The sequence below is a fragment of the Colletotrichum fructicola genome (assembly GCF_000319635.2).
Source record: "Colletotrichum fructicola Nara gc5 chromosome Unknown KSG_Nara_v1_contig11, whole genome shotgun sequence".
Taxonomy (NCBI): domain Eukaryota; kingdom Fungi; phylum Ascomycota; class Sordariomycetes; order Glomerellales; family Glomerellaceae; genus Colletotrichum; species Colletotrichum fructicola.
In genome coordinates this window covers 956,501-974,657 of record NW_027094061.1, presented here as the reverse complement: position 1 = coordinate 974,657, position 18,157 = coordinate 956,501, and the positions used below count along the sequence as shown (strand labels likewise).

General features: G+C 54.4%; 4 protein-coding genes across 4 annotated transcripts; 1 reads left to right on the top strand and 3 right to left on the bottom strand.

The window, feature by feature from the left end:
* Positions 1–7,420: 7,420 nt before the first annotated feature.
* Positions 7,421–8,545, bottom strand: CGGC5_v016819 (Zinc finger and BTB domain-containing protein 17; the record flags this gene model as incomplete). Its single annotated transcript, XM_066153586.1, has 1 exon — positions 7,421–8,545. The coding sequence occupies one exon, from the start codon at positions 8,543–8,545 to the stop codon at positions 7,421–7,423; it is 1,125 nt and encodes a 374-aa protein (XP_066006876.1).
* Positions 8,546–11,241: 2,696 nt separating this feature from the next.
* CGGC5_v016818 (Protein TIC 214) lies at positions 11,242–12,639 on the bottom strand (the record flags this gene model as incomplete). The annotated part of the gene is made up of 2 exons (XM_032028418.2): positions 11,242–12,270; positions 12,319–12,639. The coding sequence occupies 2 exons, from the start codon at positions 12,637–12,639 to the stop codon at positions 11,242–11,244; spliced, it is 1,350 nt and encodes a 449-aa protein (XP_031875304.2).
* A 1,817-nt stretch (positions 12,640–14,456) lies between these two features.
* On the bottom strand, positions 14,457–15,554 carry CGGC5_v016817 (uncharacterized protein; the record flags this gene model as incomplete). The annotated part of the gene is made up of 2 exons (XM_032028417.1): positions 14,457–14,896; positions 14,999–15,554. 2 exons carry the CDS (start codon positions 15,552–15,554, stop codon positions 14,457–14,459), a joined length of 996 nt encoding a protein of 331 aa, XP_031875305.1.
* A 1,028-nt stretch (positions 15,555–16,582) lies between these two features.
* CGGC5_v016816 (Sterol 3-beta-glucosyltransferase) lies at positions 16,583–18,157 on the top strand (the record flags this gene model as incomplete). Its single annotated transcript, XM_032028416.1, has 1 exon — positions 16,583–18,157. The coding sequence occupies one exon, from the start codon at positions 16,583–16,585 to the stop codon at positions 18,155–18,157; it is 1,575 nt and encodes a 524-aa protein (XP_031875303.1).

Sequence of the window (18,157 nt, the reverse complement as noted above, 5' to 3'; positions counted from 1 at the left end):
ACCACCTGAGAGATGTTCTCAGTGCTTCGCTCTGTGTCCACTCGTTCCAGGCGAGCTGCACCTGGCTCTGATGGAGTAAATTGCCCATCCTTGTAGAGTATGACCATTCGCCACAACTGGCGCCGTGCTCAAAGTGCTCCATCACATGACGGACATATCCTTTGAAGGTCGAGCTGGCGTCGACGTACTCCATGGCCTCAAAGATTTGCGAGCAGCCGTCAAAGCCGCAGGCAAATATGACCTGCGGGCAGAGTTTGACCTTGGCTCTGTCTATGGACGTAAGAGAAACGCAGTGGACTTGTTTCAGGTGTACCTTGAAGCTGCCCTGAGAATCAAACGCCTTATAACAGCCATGGTGACGGCAGAACCACTGAGCGTCGTTGTAGTGAAAGTCTTCGATGTGTCGTTTGAGGTCGCTTTTCCTTGCGCAGGTCTTGATGATACCTTCCTCCCCGCAAAATCCACACAGGAAATACCCTCTTCTCTTTGATTTCTTTAGATTAGCGGATGCCGCCCCGACTTTCGGCGGTTCCAGCAACCGCCGTCTCACACGAATATGTCCAGGCCGCCGCGTTGTCGAGGTGTGGGTGGCAACTGGAAGGTCCCCACCTTGGAAATGTCTGCTCGGAAGCTTCGAACCGTCCCGAGAGACCTTCGACACCGCCCCCCCGGTAGTAGAGGACGTGACGGTAGGAGGGCGTACTCTTGGGGATTCCCGTGGGCCAAAGTCGGCTGATTCCGTGTATGATAGCGCAGGAGTAAGACTTGACGCTTCGTCGGGAGCCGCATTGCGTTCAGCTGGCACTGCAGAAGCAACCGACTCCTGGACTAGGCTCTTCAATGCGTCCATGCCGTATCTATCGACCAGGTGCTTGATCAACTGCCCATCGCCTAGTCTCTGCGCAGGCGACACCGTGATAGCTTGCCATTGACTGTGGGCTTTGGGCCGATCATATGAGGCCATCGTCTCGGGTACGAATCGTTCTCGTTCCTACGTCGGCAAGAGCAGGATGCAGATGCCGTGGGAAGAATGTGCCAGCTGCAGGTGGTTTTGTGAAGATTACTGGGGACTAAACAAGTGTAATGATGCGATTCATAAACAAGATGAGACGAAGTGGTTTGGAGGGGTCCGTGAGCGGGCCGGAAGTATGTGAATGGTGTTTGTTGGCGTCTAGTTGGTTAGCACTGAACGCCGTGCAAGCTATGAACATGAAAACGATTAACGAACGTCTGTTGAAAGTTGTGGACGAAAAGAGATAAGGAAGTTTGCTGCAGAGTGTTGGTCGTAGAGAGCAAGGAGCAGCGCAGCGACTGGCGAGACTAAACTGGCCTGGGTTCAACAAGTGATAAAAAGGTTGGACGAATAGCGCCATGTGACATATAGCGCTTGGTTTCCGAGTCTGTCTTTAATTTGACATGGACCGATGTGGCCCCCTGGCTAGTACCGTTGGAACCGAAACAGCGGTCAAAAGTTGCCTTGCCACAAAGGGCGCTAAGGGGGGTGGATGGGCAGGGGGGATGATGGTTTATGGCGAGTGGATCTAGTCCCCTTGTCAGTTGGGCCAGACCGCGGCCACCCCAGTCTGATGGTGCCCCGCCTAGCCGTTTTTTTTTTTTCTTTTTTGTCTTTCTACCTAAGTGGGTAGGTGTAGGGCGGGAGGGTGGGGGGGTAGCCGGGGGCCAGGCGGGGAATGCCAATCTTACCGGGGGATTAACGCTTGCTCTTGCCTACCTCTCTCTCGTATTCATTGAGACGTGAAGGCAGATGGAATGACTCAAGAAGCAGCGAGACATCCCGCGATCGGATTGCAATCAGGGAAGTCTTATCCATTAGAGGGGGTGATCCTTTCCCTCTACTCTTAGTCGCCCACTCACCCTAATTCAGTATAAGTTACAGCTATGGATATGTCCTCCTCCCTCTTCCCAATCGAACCTCGATTGTCTATATTGGAACGGTCTTTATGGTCTCTACAGGGGTTAACTTGGTGTCGCTAGAGTCCGCCACTTCAAGTTGATGTTGCGACCATGATAAAGAGGTAGCGGATGCGAAGACCGAGGATCACTCTACTATCTCTCGTATTAATGACTTAGAGGCCCGTGGTTAATAGCGACCAGCAGGCTGGAGCGGGATTGTTATAATAAAAACAAAAGGCTGTGCGTAAGATTATCTGATAGAACAGTCAAGACAACAACGCTTTGCCGATCAGCATTGTCTTAAGGGCAAACGGGCGCACAAACGACCCCTGTTCAAATGTCCTGCCGTAGTCTCCATTTTGTAGGGCGGAATAGTGGACGTTGGTGAATGACGGACTCGTCGGCAAGGACGAGGAAGCAATTAATGAGGCTGAGGGTCTGCGTCTGGCAGCGCCGACTTATAAGGGAGACCTCGTGAATATCGAGTCCACCGGTGAGTAACACAGGCACTATCCGAGTGTCCAGCACATCCGTGGACTTTTGACTACGGCAACCTCCGTACTTGACGGGTGTCTCGACATGCTGTCGGGTAGCACAAATCACCTTTATCGCGGCGGCTGCACTACTTATAGGCAGAGCTCATCGTCCCATGTAATGTTACCGCCATTCGCGCAGTTCTAGCTCGTAGCTTAGTGATCAGGGGTCTTGTATTTTTCCTCTTTAAATATCCTCCTTGGCAGGGTTGTTGGCATTGGAGACGTCAGGTACTTCCTCACCGATGTCCGATGAGTGATGAAATCTTAACGCTTGATTCAAGCTCTGCTCTATATAGTAGTGGGTTGAATTTTGATCTCAGGCCACGTACCTATCCAATAGGCCTCGATCCCTGTCGGTATATTGTCCTCCCGTCTTATCCAGTGACCCTGCGGGTAAGCGAAGTTGCCAAGACCGCCTCACGATAGCAGAGTTTGGTCGGGCCCCCCAGCCCTTAGAGTCCCATCTATAATACGATGCTTACTGCACGCTTCAGTCACTAACTTGATTGGTTATCGCAGATGCCTTACTAATTAGTAAACTTTACTAGTAGGACATTCTTAACTAAAACTGCATGTTAACGGAGTTAAACAGCACCCTGAGACTTATGAGTCTACTATATATGCCTATTGCTAGATCATCCTCGAGGGCTCTTTGAATAGGAAGATGGATGTTCTGCGTTACGTCAGCCTCCTGCTACTACCAGAGGAGCAACCCCCAAGTGGGGTCCTGCATTGAGGAGGTCGATGCTAGAGGGCCCTGTCCTGAGTTTATATAATCCCATCTACGCTAGCGACAGGGCAAACTAGGTATCACGAGGATCGTCCATCTTAAATGTAGCGAGTGCACTCTAAAAGCCATAAATGGTGGTGTAAGAGCTTTATATTCCGTGGGAAAGTCACTACAGCAATATACTTTAGTAGGTTCAGCGAACCTCCTGGGTTTTTCTTAGCTTCTGTGCCGTTGTTCGCGGCAATCTCTACCACTTTTTCTGCATTCCTCGCATGTATATCAGGGATTTGTTGGGAGCATGTAGGGCTCTCGTGTGCTCTAGGCGTTGTCTATGAGCTTAAGATTGCCTCAGCTCTTCCCTCTCCCGCTTTTGGATTTCCTTCACTTAGTACCTAATCTAGCTCTTCAGTTGGGGAAAAGACAAAATTGGAAAATTAAAAAATTAAAAAATTAAAAAATTAAAAAATTAAAAAATTAAAAAATTAAAAAATTAAAAAATTAAAAAATTAAAAATTAAAAAATTAAAAAATTAAAAATTAAAAATTAAAAAATTAAAAAATTAAAAAATTAAAAATTAAAAAATTAAAAAATTAAAAAATTAAAAATTAAAAAATTAAAAATTAAAAAATTAAAAAATTAAAAAATTAAAAAATTAAAAAATTAAAAATTAAAAATTAAAAAATTAAAAAATTAAAAATTAAAAAATTAAAAAATTAAAAATTAAAAAATTAAAAAATTAAAAAATTAAAAAATTAAAAAATTAAAAATTAAAAAATTAAAAAATTAAAAAATTAAAAAATTAAAAAATTAAAAAATTAAAAATTAAAAATTAAAAATTAAAAAATTAAAAAATTAAAAATTAAAAATTAAAAAATTAAAAAATTAAAAAATTAAAAAATTAAAAAATTAAAAAATTAAAAAATTAAAAAATTAAAAAATTAAAAAATTAAAAAATTAAAAACAAAAAAAAAGAAAACGAAGAGAAAAAGAAAACGAAGAGAAAAAGGAAAAGGAACAAAGACAAAAAGGTATCTCCACCAGAAGGTGCCATGCAACCCAGGTTTCAGCGCAACACTCGTCGCCCTTACCGCTGCAAGACGGCCGTCTTCACTAACTCTACTGGAGTAATCACCCTGATATAATCACTTGCGCAGTTTTCCCCGCCACCTGCAAAGTAGCTTTCCTCTTAACACACTAAAATGGTCTATCAAGATCACTAAGATGTGTGCTAGGGGTGGATCCAGAGCTACTAAGAATTCCTGGTTACGCGTGTGATTCGGCCCTACGCATCAGATTCATGTGCCCCCCTCCCCGCTGTCACGGTCTATGGACCGGTGTTCGGCCTTCGGCAAGACCCTCAGCCACGACTCATTGGACCCACCAAATCCAATGGCGCATTTGCTAGAAGGTTCTAGGAATATCGACAAGGTCAATGGCAAGGTTATAAGAATGCCCAGGAAATAGGGAGGATACGGTTCTGTTTCCTGTTCTTCAAGAAGATTTATTGTACTCGTAGTAAGTAGTAGGCTAGACCAATGGCATCGACCTTGTCCTAGACCCTTACAGAGATCGTATATCTAATGCACACCTTGAAGATGGAGAATATTTCAGCAGCAGCAGCGGACAGCATTTTCGCTAACCACATTAAAGGTCCCCTCCGCCAGCCTCGGTAGTGTTCGCCAAGCCTATAATTGCTGCGAGCAGATGGTCCTGGTCTGTCACCTAAAATAAAGTTTTGACCGAACTAGGTGGTCCCTGTAGACAGCAGTCGACGCCTTCTACGGATACCGTGGCCCATCCATGGAATAGATGGTGACTAGGCGGCACGGCTTGCGCTCATCCGGAGCTGCTGGTGGGGACAATGTATTCAGGCTCCGGGGCGAGACGGCTGTCGATGAGCGCAAGTCTTATTTATTCACACTACTCGTGGACAACAAGCCTATCGTATGGCTCGACTACCTAACGCGGCGTTAAAATAGTCAACAGACGACTCAGCGTAGTGAGCAGCAAGGGGGGGCACAGGGCAGCTGCCAGTTTCATCCAGGAGCTCCTAACAGCGGTAAACAAGCATTTGCCTGAAATCTGAGAAGTACGGGGGGGGGATCTTTCCCGGCTTCGCCGAAAGCTGATGACACAGCGTCGAAAAACACCGCTGTGCAGGCCGGCGTGCTGATGCTTCCGCTCACATCGTCTCATACATCATCTCATACGGTGGCCCCGGCTGTTCGGTAAGACGTTGTAAACGATTAGAGATCTATTAAGCAGGCCCGGCCTGGAAGGTAAGTGTGTTGCTCGACAGAATTACATTGGATTGCATTGCGCCCGGTATCACCGTCCTCTCGGGATTAGCAACCGACTATCCTGAGAGATATGGGATTGCGGACCGCCTACGTTCTAATTAGCACTCGTACTGGCCTATCGGTCGTCGTATGCTGAGCCACCTAGCTCTCGTGTTCGCAAGAAACTGTCAAGTCTTCCACCAAGAGAGGGGCGCTAGCTTTATAGGTGCGATTTCGTGGCTCGGAGTCCTGATCCCACTCCCATCTTCCCTCTTCCCTCCTTTTTTTTTTTTTTTTTTTTTTTCTTTATTTCTTTTTTTCTTTTTCTTTTTTTTTTTTACGTACGGATACGTTCAGCGAGCAGTCCCTACATCCGCCAGGGGGGATGGATGGCTACTGTGTAAGGTAGAATCTTGGCAGGCTTCCATCGGTGCCGGGCAATCTCGCCAGGTAGCTAGAGTAGAGACGTCCAGTCGCTCCCGCTGGACGTCGCCCCACCTCTAGTGGGGCGTGTCAGTTGATTGGACACCTTGTACTACCTGTACCTACAAACCTTACTAACCTAGAATTCTGAGCCATTTTTAGCACGTAATTCGGGGGATAGAGGTCTAGAGTACGGAGTACATAGTACTGTCCGTGCTACGCGGAACGGGGTGTGCAGGATGAGGTGGCCAGAGCTGTCTTCCCTCAAAGCTAGTGCTGACGCAATTGAGTCCGCACCACACCCTGATCAGCAACGCAGCGCAGCAGAAGACAGACGAACGGTACAAAACAAGGCTTTGGCATTTTCATAAACATCTACATTCACATTTACATTCATAACCAGGAGATAACCGCACGCCTACAGCCTTTCCAGATTATCCTGCAGCATAGAGCTAGGAGGGGCAGCAAAACTTATAGACTCCGTCGGGAAAACGCATCAACGATCTAACAATAATCAAGGGCGCGCCACCAGCCAATCGTACCTAGGTCCTGAAACCTTTCCGCGGGTCTTCGAATCCGTTCGCGTATCCATGCCTGTTCGTCCAGGGATGCTTGTCGTGCTTCATCAGGGCTGCGGGCGCTGCCCCAGTGGCACCTAGGGTGGGGTACGTAGAGCCGCTAAGCTGAAACTCTAAACCAACGACATGGGGGGGGCCGACTGCGCCAACCAAACGTCGAAGTATCGCCCTATATCATTCTCGGCCGTTGAGGGAGACATTCTGCACGCAATTTGCGCCATCGCGCCATCGCCTGAATCGGTCCGGCTGACGCCGTGACCCTCTTACCGCGATTCCGTCGCCCCGCCGGAGCGAAGCTGCAGGACAGCACCAAGCTATAGTACCTAACGGTAAAATCCGCAGGGGGGGGCGGGGGTTTGAAATGATGTGTGGGGATTGGCGCGCACAAGGTGTACTCTTTGCCCGGTCCGGCAGCTTCGGCAAGTTTCCAGATTCGGGTTCGGACTTCTCGTGTCAGTGAACGGAAAAAATAAGTACGGGGGGGAGGATCTCGGAGACCCCCTATGGAGCTAAGCTCCGACGGTCCGTTGAACCCCTTCTCGGAATGGGGACAAGCTGTTCGCCTGTCTCTGTAGGCAGTGTCGTGTGGCGCATAGACAACGTCCCGCGGCAGGCTGCTGCTACCGGCTCGTTGCTGACGGGAAGTCAGGTTTGCGATTCCGAATCCACCTTACGTCACTCATCATCTGGCTTTCTACAGCCTAACTCTTGGTACTCGCATCTCGGGGCGGACCGTCCCTGGAAGAGAGCTGCCTGTTCGGTACGGTGCGCTCGAGGAGTCGACGCTCTGGACAGTGTTCGGAACGACCAATAACGCAAGTCATGTATCAGTATACGCCCATTGGCGCGGGTGAAGTTTGCCTCTTTCAACAAGCGCCACGGTCGGAGTGGACTGGTCTTGTTCCCATAGGGTCTGGGGCGGGGGGCTTCTTATGGGCGCCAACAACTGCCCATCGCGTGCTACATTGTGTCGACGGCGTCATCCGCAGGCCAAGCCCAACTTTGGCTGTCGGCCGAGTTCGTACCGCTCAGGCTTGGCTGCTTGAAAGCCTCGAATAGCTCCAAGCTCGCTACGTACAGCTCCAAGCTCGAGCTAGCGTAAAGGTCTGATACAGGTTGAGTCTCTGGCTCTGGTACGGTCACGGAGCCCATTTCCGGCTCATACACGCCTCTTCCCATGGTATTAGAGACGGGGCCGGTGGTGGCAAACCACCCGTATGTGCTTATCTCGTGGATGACGTGCGCAGCGTCCGGTGCCGGTCCGGCGCGCCATGTCGTCAACGTCGCCGGGCGCCCGTCTCCGGCCTCGGCGTGCTGTCCTAGAGTCGCCAGGCTACTTGCGTCCGTTGTCAAACACGCGGTCTGCTGCGGTGGGGAAAGCTCCTGATGCGCAACCCAAGAGGAGTGGTTGTTGTGGGAATCGAGAGGGGCAGGTGTCGCCAGACAGTCTGGGGATCGTTGCGTCCAGCTGCCGCCGGTGTTACAGACGTCCCGGGGCGGGGTCAGGTGCATAGCTGCCGTGGAAGATAGGCGGCCTGAGGAGGGTTCGCAGTCGATGTTGCGGCTGCAACAGCGCGAGCACGGTTTGACCTCGTCGCACTTAACACGGGCAGCAGCGCATTGCCGGCAAGCGTAAGACACACGACGAGTGCTGGGTGAAGGTCCCGGGCGGTGGTTTCGCTTGCTGCCATGGTCTTGGCCGCCGCGTGCGTGCCTAGCAACGTGGCGCTTTAGCAGATCGGTTCTGGCAAACGCCTTGGAACATACAGGGCATGCACATCGCTTGCCGAAAGTGTAGGTGCGGATGTGTCGCGCGAGATACGCAGGGCGAGAGTACTGTCGTTGGCAGTGCGGGCACTGGTAGAGGCCGGCTGCCGCGGCGTCGTCCCGGTCGGCCGGAGCCGAGGCTAGGATAAGGTGGGATGCCGGCTGGTCCTGTTGCGTGATCGGACTGGCGACCAACACATCAGACGGTGCTAAAGCAACCGAATCCGGAGCGGATGCTAGGGGTCTGCTGTTGCTAGCCGCGCCCGGCGGTGATGACGGCTGTGCGTCCAGTGGGATGTTGTTGCTGGAGGAGTCCATGCAGGCGATCTGCGACCTAAAACGGCGGCCCGTCGGTGCCAGCAGAGAGTCAGGCGTGCAGGGAGAGCGGGTGGTTCGCAGCGTCGGAGGTATCTGGCGGCGTGACATGCGGAGATGGTGGCGTCGGGACGCGTATGTACGGTGTACCTTACGGCCCGTTAGGGTGAGATTGCCGAGTACGGCGCTGGCGGACAAGCTTCTGGGGGCAGAAGACTCAGCGGCAAGAGACAGACTCGGCATGAACCGTCCGAAACGGGAGAGACGACGACGAGATGACGTTGGAAAAGTGGTCTCTACCTGCAGCGTGCTGTCTGTCTACTTGTGAACCTGGCCTAGGGATGAGTGGGTAGGGATGGCGCGCTGGACCTCGTCGGGTGGGCAGACGTTGCTCAGTCACGTCGCGTTTGAGTGGCAGCGGTTAACAGGTTTACTGTCGGCAGAGAGATGGGGGCATGGTTAAGTAAGGAGAAGTTGCGAGGAACAAAGCCTCGCATTGACTGACCCTAATGACCGGTCTCTGCTCGCGGACAGCGGCAATCAAACCAGCGCCAAACTCAACTAAACGACGTTATGCCCAGCCCGTCCCTACCTTATGATCACGGCGCGATGGGCAGCGAAACACATGGCGGGGCGGGTGTGTCTCCACCAAGTCCGTCCAGGTGCCCAGGCGCCCAGGCGCCCGGGATCGGAGCGATAGTGCAGATATGCAAGCAGTGTCCACCATGGAAGGAAAGGCCTGTAGGGCCAGGGTTGGCCTCTCACGATTTGGACCTGACCTCCGCTCGTGCCGCGCAGGGATGAAGAATCGCAGAGATCAGAGTGGGTATGTACAGCTTGTCGTGGTTGCGACGCAAACAACGTCGCAGGACGACTATCTGCGGGCGTCTTCAGGTCCAGCAACAATTCTTCCCGCTCCCTATTAGGTGCTGGCCTCGATCAAGGCTCAGTAATCTTGCCGAGGTCTCGTATGCGGCAGACGGTCTGCGTTCGAGGCCGGGTAGGAGCACCTTCACCAGGTCATAGACCCTAAATAGGCGGCCGCAGGCACAGACGAAGTTGCGACAGCTTTTTATACACACCCAGCTAACTCTTCCTCTTTCCTCTTTCGCTTTACTCCTTTTGTCTTTTTTTTTTTCTTTTTTTTCCCTTTTTTCTTTTTTCTTTTTTCTTTCGTCCTGTTCCCCTCCCAAAACAAAGCAGGTAGTAAGGGAGCTGGTGGGATCCTTGAAACAACGGCCATCTCCGAACGGATCAGGGTCCGGTGTGCTTCGCCGGGTCAGGCCGGCGAATCGGTCGCGGCTGTGACGCCGGCGGGAAGAACGGGCACCTGGTGGGGTTGAGCACAACCAAGACCTGTTGGATTGGCGACTGTGTCTGGATAAAGGGATGCTAGAAATGCATTGAATAATATGCAAGAACCGGTGATGATGGGTAAATACAAGACAGAACCCCGCTCGGACCGGTATAGGAGGAAATCCCTCAATCAAGCAGAACAATCAACTTTTGATCAATGGACCTCAGTGGTATTGCATTAAATCAACATCGTTTGTCTAACAAGACCACCTAACTCCTGTTAGATGCAAGGTCAAACAACCACAATGCAACTAACCAGTGAGAGCCTGAGGGGTCTTGGAGAGTTGCGTTGAGCCTGCCTATCCACAACGTACCAGCGTCGTGGGGATCATCCATTCTTCCCCTCGTATTAGCAGAATCTTGAACCAGAGCCTCTCGACTTTGCGCATGTGAAGGCTTACTCGCGTGGTTAGCCGTTGACCGTCTCATCCGCCCGCGGGAGTCTACCTAGCGATATGGAGGTGAAAGACGTCCATTCACAGTTCCCTACAGGCTCACTATCGATAGGGCGAGACGAGCTAGCCGGGGACATGTCATTTAACGCTCGGTCCGCAAGGTTACTAGATGGTGGGATTAGGACTCATCTGTTGTCGTCTGTGAACCAGGTGTAATGATCGTGAAAACCGCACGCCTAAGCAAAGTCTGCAGGCGATGACAGGCTTGAGCCATTAGGAATAAGACTACCTAGCTATCTACTATGGGGTCAACCTCGGCTTAAGTGGTGTAGAATCCCCTTGAAAACAGCACGTATACGAACGACTTCGCATCAATGACCCCATCGTGACACACACAACAGGTTCTCACCCGTCGCCTACCGGTCACCTGACGAAGCATACAGTGTCAACGGCTGATCCTGATGACGGGGAAGCTCAAGGCTTCTGTATGTCTAACAATTGCCTGCTCTGCGGGTCATGGGGCACGCGCAGCCGGTGCTGGCTGTCGCGTGGACTATAATGACCAGGCGCAGGAGGGGTCGGGCGGGGAGCAAACACGGCTGCTACAATTAGCCATGTTAACCGGATTCCGGAGGGCATTGCCTTGCTCGGAAACTATTCAATTGTATTGTGAGGCATCACGAGAGCAGAAGTTTACATAGCCAGGACAACTGCATCTGATGTATCAACATTGGTTTATTCTTCGAGTAAGAACTATAACTTAATCAATTACAGAGCATAAGTATGAGATGCCGCACGTTCCACGGCGTTGCTTTTTGTGAATGCGTCTAACAATGGCCCCTCGCGGAAGCTACTAAACCGGTATCTATCTACAAGCCGATCGCGATGACCCGACATGTGGGAGCCAAGCTGCTCAAGTAACGAGAGCTGCGCTCCGCTGAGTTAGCCCTATACGGACCCCGCGGCAGTATCGTCAGCAGCGGCCTCCTTGGCAGCAGTCTTCTTTGAGGTGGTCTTCTTAGAAGCGGTTTTGCTCGCGGAGGTCTTTCTGGAAGATGCCCCGCCGGTAGAAGTCTCATCAGCGGTGGTCTCATCAGCAGTGGTCGCGCCGGTAGAGGTCTCATCAGCAGTGGTCGCGCCGGTCGAGGTCTCGTCAGCGGTGGTCGCGCCGGTCGAGGTCTCGTCAGCAGTGGTCGCGCCGGTAGAGGTCTCGTCAGCGGTGGTCTCGTCAGCAGTGGTCGCGCCGGTAGAGGTCTCATCAGCAGTGGTCGCGCCGGTCGAGGTCTCGTCAGCGGTGGTCGCGCCGGTCGAGGTCTCGTCAGCAGTGGTCGCGCCGGTAGAGGTTTCGTCAGCGGTGGTCTCGTCAGCAGTGGTCGCGCCGGTAGAGGTCTCGTCAGCGGTGGTCTCGTCAGCAGTGGTCGCGCCGGTAGAGGTCTCATCAGCAGTGGTCGCGCCGGTAGAGGTCTCGTCAGCGGTGGTCTCGTCAACAGTGGTCGCGCCGGTAGAGGTCTCGTCGGCGGTGGTCTCGTCGGCGGTGGTTGCGCCGGTAGAGGTCTCATCGCCGGTGGTCGCGCCGGTGGACACCTTCTTCGTAGAGCCTTTGGTGGCGGATCGCTTCTGGACTTGAGCCTCATCTACGGAAGACCCGTCGGCAGTCGTCTCGCCGGTAGATCCCTCGGCGCCTGAACCCTCTTCGCCCGAGAAGCCGTCGGCGGCAGTCCCATCGGCGGCGGTCCCGTCAACGGCATTCCCGTCGGCGGCGGTCCCGTCGACGGCGGTCTCGTCGGCCGCGGTCTCATCAAGGGCGGTCTCGTCAGCCATCGGCTGCTTCGCAGGAAGACCCCCAGAACGAGAGTCCCCGGCGGCCGTTTGGGATGACGCGGGGCGTCTTGTAAAAGGCCGTCCGGAAAAGGGCCGTCCGCTAGAGGGCCGCCTGGTGGAGGGCCGCCTGGTGGAGGGCCGCCTACCAAAGGGGCGCTTGGCGGCGGTCAGCTGGAGTCTGTCGATAGGTAGGGCTTAACATACCTTGAAACGGCTGAAGAAGGATCCGGACTTCCTGCCCGTGGCTCTCCTCGAGAGTGCGTCGCCTTCCCAAAGCCCGTCTTCGGCTGCGGCTTCAGAGCTCGGGGAGACACTGTCTAACTGATATCGGACACTGGCGTCTCGACCCTCAGGCCCTAGTGCAGCGAGATGCCCGGAAAGAGGTCCGCCAGCAACTTGGACCTCCGCTGGTGGCATGTCCCCGCCTCGGGTGACGTGTATCCCGTTCGCAGGCGCCCCGTGGCTAGACAACACCCATAGAGAGGCGCCAGATAGAAGCACGAGGAGTGGGCGCGGTCCGACCATGTTGGCAAAGAAAACTAGAACGAACGTGGGTGAGTGTGGGTAGCGAGTGGCTGGCGTTGAAGGTCAGTTAAAGGAAGGACAAGAGAGAAATATGGCTGTTGTGGTGGCTGGTTGCTGTTTGGGTAGGAGAAGATCTGGCTTTTGATAGTAGATATATACTGCTTCCCGTCAGCCTCTAGAACATGGAACATGCCACAGTGACCTAGACTACCTCCACCTCCTCTCCCTTTGATAAGCCTGCTTCGTGGGATATCCGCGGCGGGGGGAAGGCATATTGACCCGTCCGACCAAGCCGGCCCGGTGACATCGGAATTGACGAAGAACGGCATCAGCGAACGCATGGGTCATGACGACTGGGCTTCCCTTCTTCGCGTGAGCCGTCGCTCGACAAGGCTGCCTCGTAGCAAGCAACCGACTGACGGCCTCACCGGACGTTTGGTCAGGCCCATCTGACGAGCCGGAAGAAGTGACTCGACGGGACAACGGAGAACCCCAATGCCAGGCGGTAATATGTTTAGAGAGCCTTTCTTTCGTGCGCGGGATGCGGTTGACTGTCTTCTAGCCGGTCTCGCAGGTTCTCGAAATAGTAGTCGTCACTGCCGATACGTATACTATCCCCACCGCCCTCCACCGGAGCGTAATTAGTCTTCCGGGTCTGCGGAGGCTGGGCAGGGCGTGCCTGGCCGTGACTCGTTAACGAAGACCGGGTATAGCATCAATCTGCACTCGGCCGGGGAGGCCAGTGTCGGCAGATTCAACGACATCCCGTCTAGTGGGCCGCAAGTGGGGCCCTCTGGCCGCTAGGAACTATGTTGGTCTCGCCGTCGGACAACCCGAGGGCCGCAACAGAAGTGGTAGAGAGTGCGGCGGGTCTATTGTCCAATCCACAGGGCCTCCTCTTCGCTCAAACAGCAGCATGGCCTTTGTCCAGCACTGTAGAGGCGCGTGTAGTCCACGTAGGCCTATCCTGTGGTATACGCAGAAAGGTCGCCACTTTATAGCTAGGCAAGGTAGTCGACGGGTCGTACATCTAAAAGTAGACGCTAGAGCATGTTTTGATGGAGCATCGGACCTCCCGAAGACGGCTTTGTCCGTCTCTTGGCCGCTGGGTGCGGGTGATTCTGACCGCGTTGTCCCGGCCTCCTCCATGACCACGTCCGAGGGGGCCGGAGGCTGCAAATAACAAAGGTCATCACACCCCACTCGGCTCCGCCTTGGGATGACTTGCGCAGGCCCCTTTGTGTGATAAGTCTGTCTGTTAGTAGACTGTAAACATACTGCTGGGCGATATACGCATCTAGGTACTACAAAGCCTCAAGATCAGTGAGGAGGACCAACAAGTGCAATGCAGCCGCTGCCTGTGTTAGTTGGACGAGAATCCATGGGGCAGATAACATGAAAACACAACAAAGGAAGGTGGGTCGTATATTCTCACGGTCGTGGCCCATTCGGAGGTCCAGAAGTAATAGGACCCTTTGAATATATATGTATTATAAAAAAAAAAAAAAAAAAAAAAAACGAAATTAAAAAAGAATTAACTAATTCATTGACGCCTTGTCGGCGCAGGGCAAGCTGTGTACCTAGTATACTGCAAAAGGTGCGTTACATTGCGGCCCCCACCGAGACCGCTCGGGCCGTCCCGCGCACATTCAAACCGTGGACTGCGACCTCGTCCATACTTGTACGCCAGCTCCAGCTAAAACAACAGGAAACCAGATACAAGCCATCCGCGGTACACTCCCCGATTGGCTCACTTTCGCTCGCCATCCGAACCGCCTGCCATCCGTCCGATGACCGTCAGCCCTACCTTACCACATCTAGCCCCACACGGTGTGGCCAGGGGTGCCGTCAAATAGCCAGCTAACGAAGCCCGGCTCCTGGTTCGGCGGAACACCGACGATCTGCGGGGCTGGCACCGCGTGGAGACGCGCGCCGTTATCGACTCCGAGGAGCTCTCTGGCCTTAGCGACCAGGGGCGACCTCAGGCGGACGAGATGCATAATCACCAGCTGCCGCAGATCGTATGTCAGGTCCTGCTGGACGTTAACGAGGGCCCCAGGGGTCTTCTCAATGATCCAGCTGATATCCTTCATGTCCTTGTCGTTCTTGTTGCGATGGTCTGCGGCCAAAGCGTAGACCTTGGACTTGAAGATCTTTCCAAGTCTCATCACGTGGATGGTGAGCGCCTTCTTGGCCCTCGTCTCCTTTTGGATATCCTTTGAGTTGGCTCTGAGATTTTCGGGTGTGGTGAGCGTGCCTATGATGTACGTCAATATCGCTCCACGAACGAACGAGCTCCCCACCCCTCGGGTGGGGGTAAGGCAAGGCAAGGCAAGGCAAGGAGTAAGGTAAAGCTAACCTGCAATGATCATATCAACCTCGATATACTTCGGCTTCGACGAGCTCCCTTGGTTGTGGTAGACCCGCAGGTGGGAATCGCTTGGCCATCCGGGGCCGGGGAGAATAAACTTCTTGTCCTTGCTCAGCGCTGTCTTGAGCTTGGACATCGTCGTCTGGACGACAATGTCAATGTCGCCGGTATAACGGCTGGGCTGGCCGTGGATCTTCAAGGCAAGGCCGCCGGCGACAGCCCAGGGAATTCTGTTTCGATCTAAAAGCTGGCTGAGGGTGTCGAGGCTGTCCATGAGGTGGAAGAAGTTGACGTCGGATTCCGACTCCTTCTGGAGCATCGCTGCCTCCTGGGCACTGAACCAGCCCTTCTTGATGTCTCTGCCGACAAGCGAGCCGGCCGTGGTGAGATGCACGTGCGCTCCGGCGTCGTCTTCGGCCCCGAGGTCTCCTGCTGACGACGGCAGGACGGGAGCGGCGAGGCCCGGAACATGCTGCGTTGCGAGCGGTACGGCCGAGGCCGAGGCCGCCAGAAGGCAGCCTAGAGTGGCAAGAGACCAGTGCATGACGGAACGAGCGAGGGAAACGATAGAAAAAAGATTGATGGGGAAGGCGAAGCCTGAAAACGACTAAAGGAGCGTGAAGTTGGATTTCGCGGGGAAGGGACGCCTTCAATGTAGGGATCTGCAGCACAACGTATCGGGGACCACTTCAAGTGGGATCAAGGACGTTGCGCAGACCGGAGGGGTTAAGTAGTGAGAGGACAACGCTTGCGACGCACCGTGTTCCGCGGAGGACGAGGAGTTTACTAGTCTTCCCCGCTGTCGAGCGAATTGGTTTTCTGGTGATTCCGGCACTTTGGTAACAGCAATAACCAGGCCTGGAGACTGGGTCCGGTCGAGGATCTCAGCAAAAGGCTGACGGCGGCGTCTCCGAAAACTGAGAGCCCACTTCGTCCGTACGGCTGCCCGGACGGCAATATCCGACCAAGAGCCACCGCACACGCTGGTGTCCCTCATTCTCTTCGACGAGGATGCTTCGATGGGCATGTTGCGATGCTTTCCTCGTCCCAAGTGCAGCCCCGGCAAGCAATCGAAGAGGGCTCTTCCTCGCAACGGGCCAGCCGCCAGCTCGGCTGAAGGCGGCCACGACCCCCTCACCCCCCAACGAGAGCCAAGACGCGGGGGGTCCGTGTCAACAGCATCCAACTTGGACGCACATGTTCGTTCGACTGCAGACAGCACCATACGAAAAGTCCTGCGGTGTCAAGATGTTCTGGACGGCGGGTTGACCGTCTGGCCCAGCGTTAGTACCTCCTCCTCGTTCCACAGCTGGGCTCCTCCTAGCTGAGGAGACGCCGAAATGAAATATTTAGGAATATCATTGATTGGACGCATGATTTCAGGATAACTTTGTGATCAGCTGTCATCTGAGAGCTTCACCTCTCTCTCTCTCTCTCTCTCTCCTCTCTCCTCTCTCTCTCTCTCTCTCTCCTCTCTCTCTCTCTCTCTCTCTCTCTCTCTCTCTCTCTCGCAGCTACTCTACTCGCCATCGTCTTCAATTACCAAGGCGAAAACACCTACGTCCTAACATCATGTCTCTCGAGAGGGACGCCGCGAGGCTGTACAAACCGCTGCGCACGCTTTGTGTCTTATTGATATTCGCCCTCTTCGCTGGCAGCTCTCTTGCCGCCGTCGCCGCCGCCAGTCCCGTCCCAGGAGGTGCACCTGATGCACCAGAGGGCTTGGGAACGGATGCTTGGAACAGCAGTGTCGCGGCTGAGGCGTTGGCCGCCCGGGGTATTCAGCGCCCATCTACCGCCGCGGACTCTCAGGTTAGAGAGGTCATCGAGATCCTGGCCGGCGCCCCGGGCAGCAAGATCCCCGGCCCGTCCCAGGCCCTGAAGGCCGTTGAGACTCAGCTGCAGAGGGGCCTCCAGGCTCGCAGCAAGAACAAGGGCAAGATCGAGGTCTTCTTCATCATCTATGGCGGGAGCAACGGCGACGTCCCCTTGCTCTCGTCGGTGCTCCAAGGCATGCTCGATAGACCGGCCATCTTCGACGTCAAGCACGCTATTGTCCTCGGCGACAGCTACCGGGACTTCTTCCCCGAAGGTCTCAAGGCCAAGTTCGCCAACGACAACCGCGAGTGGGCCTCGAAGACGAACCCGCCCCGGCGCGACCAGGCGGTCGCCATGTTTATCCAGAAAATGGCGTCCATCCTCCACGGTTGGTCGCCCGATCTCATCGTCGCGAGCCACTTCATCCCCCCCTCTGCTACAACGCCGGACCAGCGCCGCCAGATCCAGCAGCTGACGGCGCCCGCCCGAGACCGGATCCTGGTCGAGCTCCAGGTCTTTTACCTGCCCGGCATCCGCTCCACCGCCCTCACGAAGAAGGACATCAAGCCCAACCATATCCGGATCTACGCACAGCAGCCCGAGATCTGGGACAGCTCGTCCCCCAACGCCGTCGGGGCGGCCATGGTCGGCAAGCTTCCGCGGCTGTCCGGTCGCTCCAGCACGGCCAGACCGGGCCGCCAGGGAGAGGTGTACTCGTGGATCGACAAGCAGGGCAAGCGGCCCATCTTCTACATGGGAATGGGTATGAAGGAACGCCCCTTCGACAAGGATCACGCCTTCCCGGCATTCTTCGAGGTCGCCAAGCAGGAGCTGGCCGCCCTCACCGACTGGAGCTTCATCATCCTGCACAACGTCAAACGGTCCGAGTCCAGCTTCCGGCGCCTCACCCACAACGGACGCGTCTTCCACCTGTTCGTGGGCGAGACGTCTTGGGCCACGCTGTTCCCGGAGATGTCCCTGGTACTGACCCACGGCGGCGTCGGCTCCATGACGGACGCCATCGCCGCGGGCGTCCCCCAAATCATCCTGCCGACGGACTACGCCGCCGACCAGACGTACTTCGCACGTCGGCTCGAGAGGATGGGCGTCGGCATCGGCCTGCCCCAGATCCCCTACGCCGCGCTCTCCAAGACGGACTACGTGTCCGTCAAGGAGATCCGGGACGCCTTCTCCAAGATCAGGACCAACAGGAAGCACTACACGGACGGCATCAGACCGTTCCGGAAGAACCTGGCCGATACGAATGCCCTCGACAACACCTTCGAGCTCGTCGAGAGGATGTGCGCGGGTTTGGTTGCCCGGAACTAG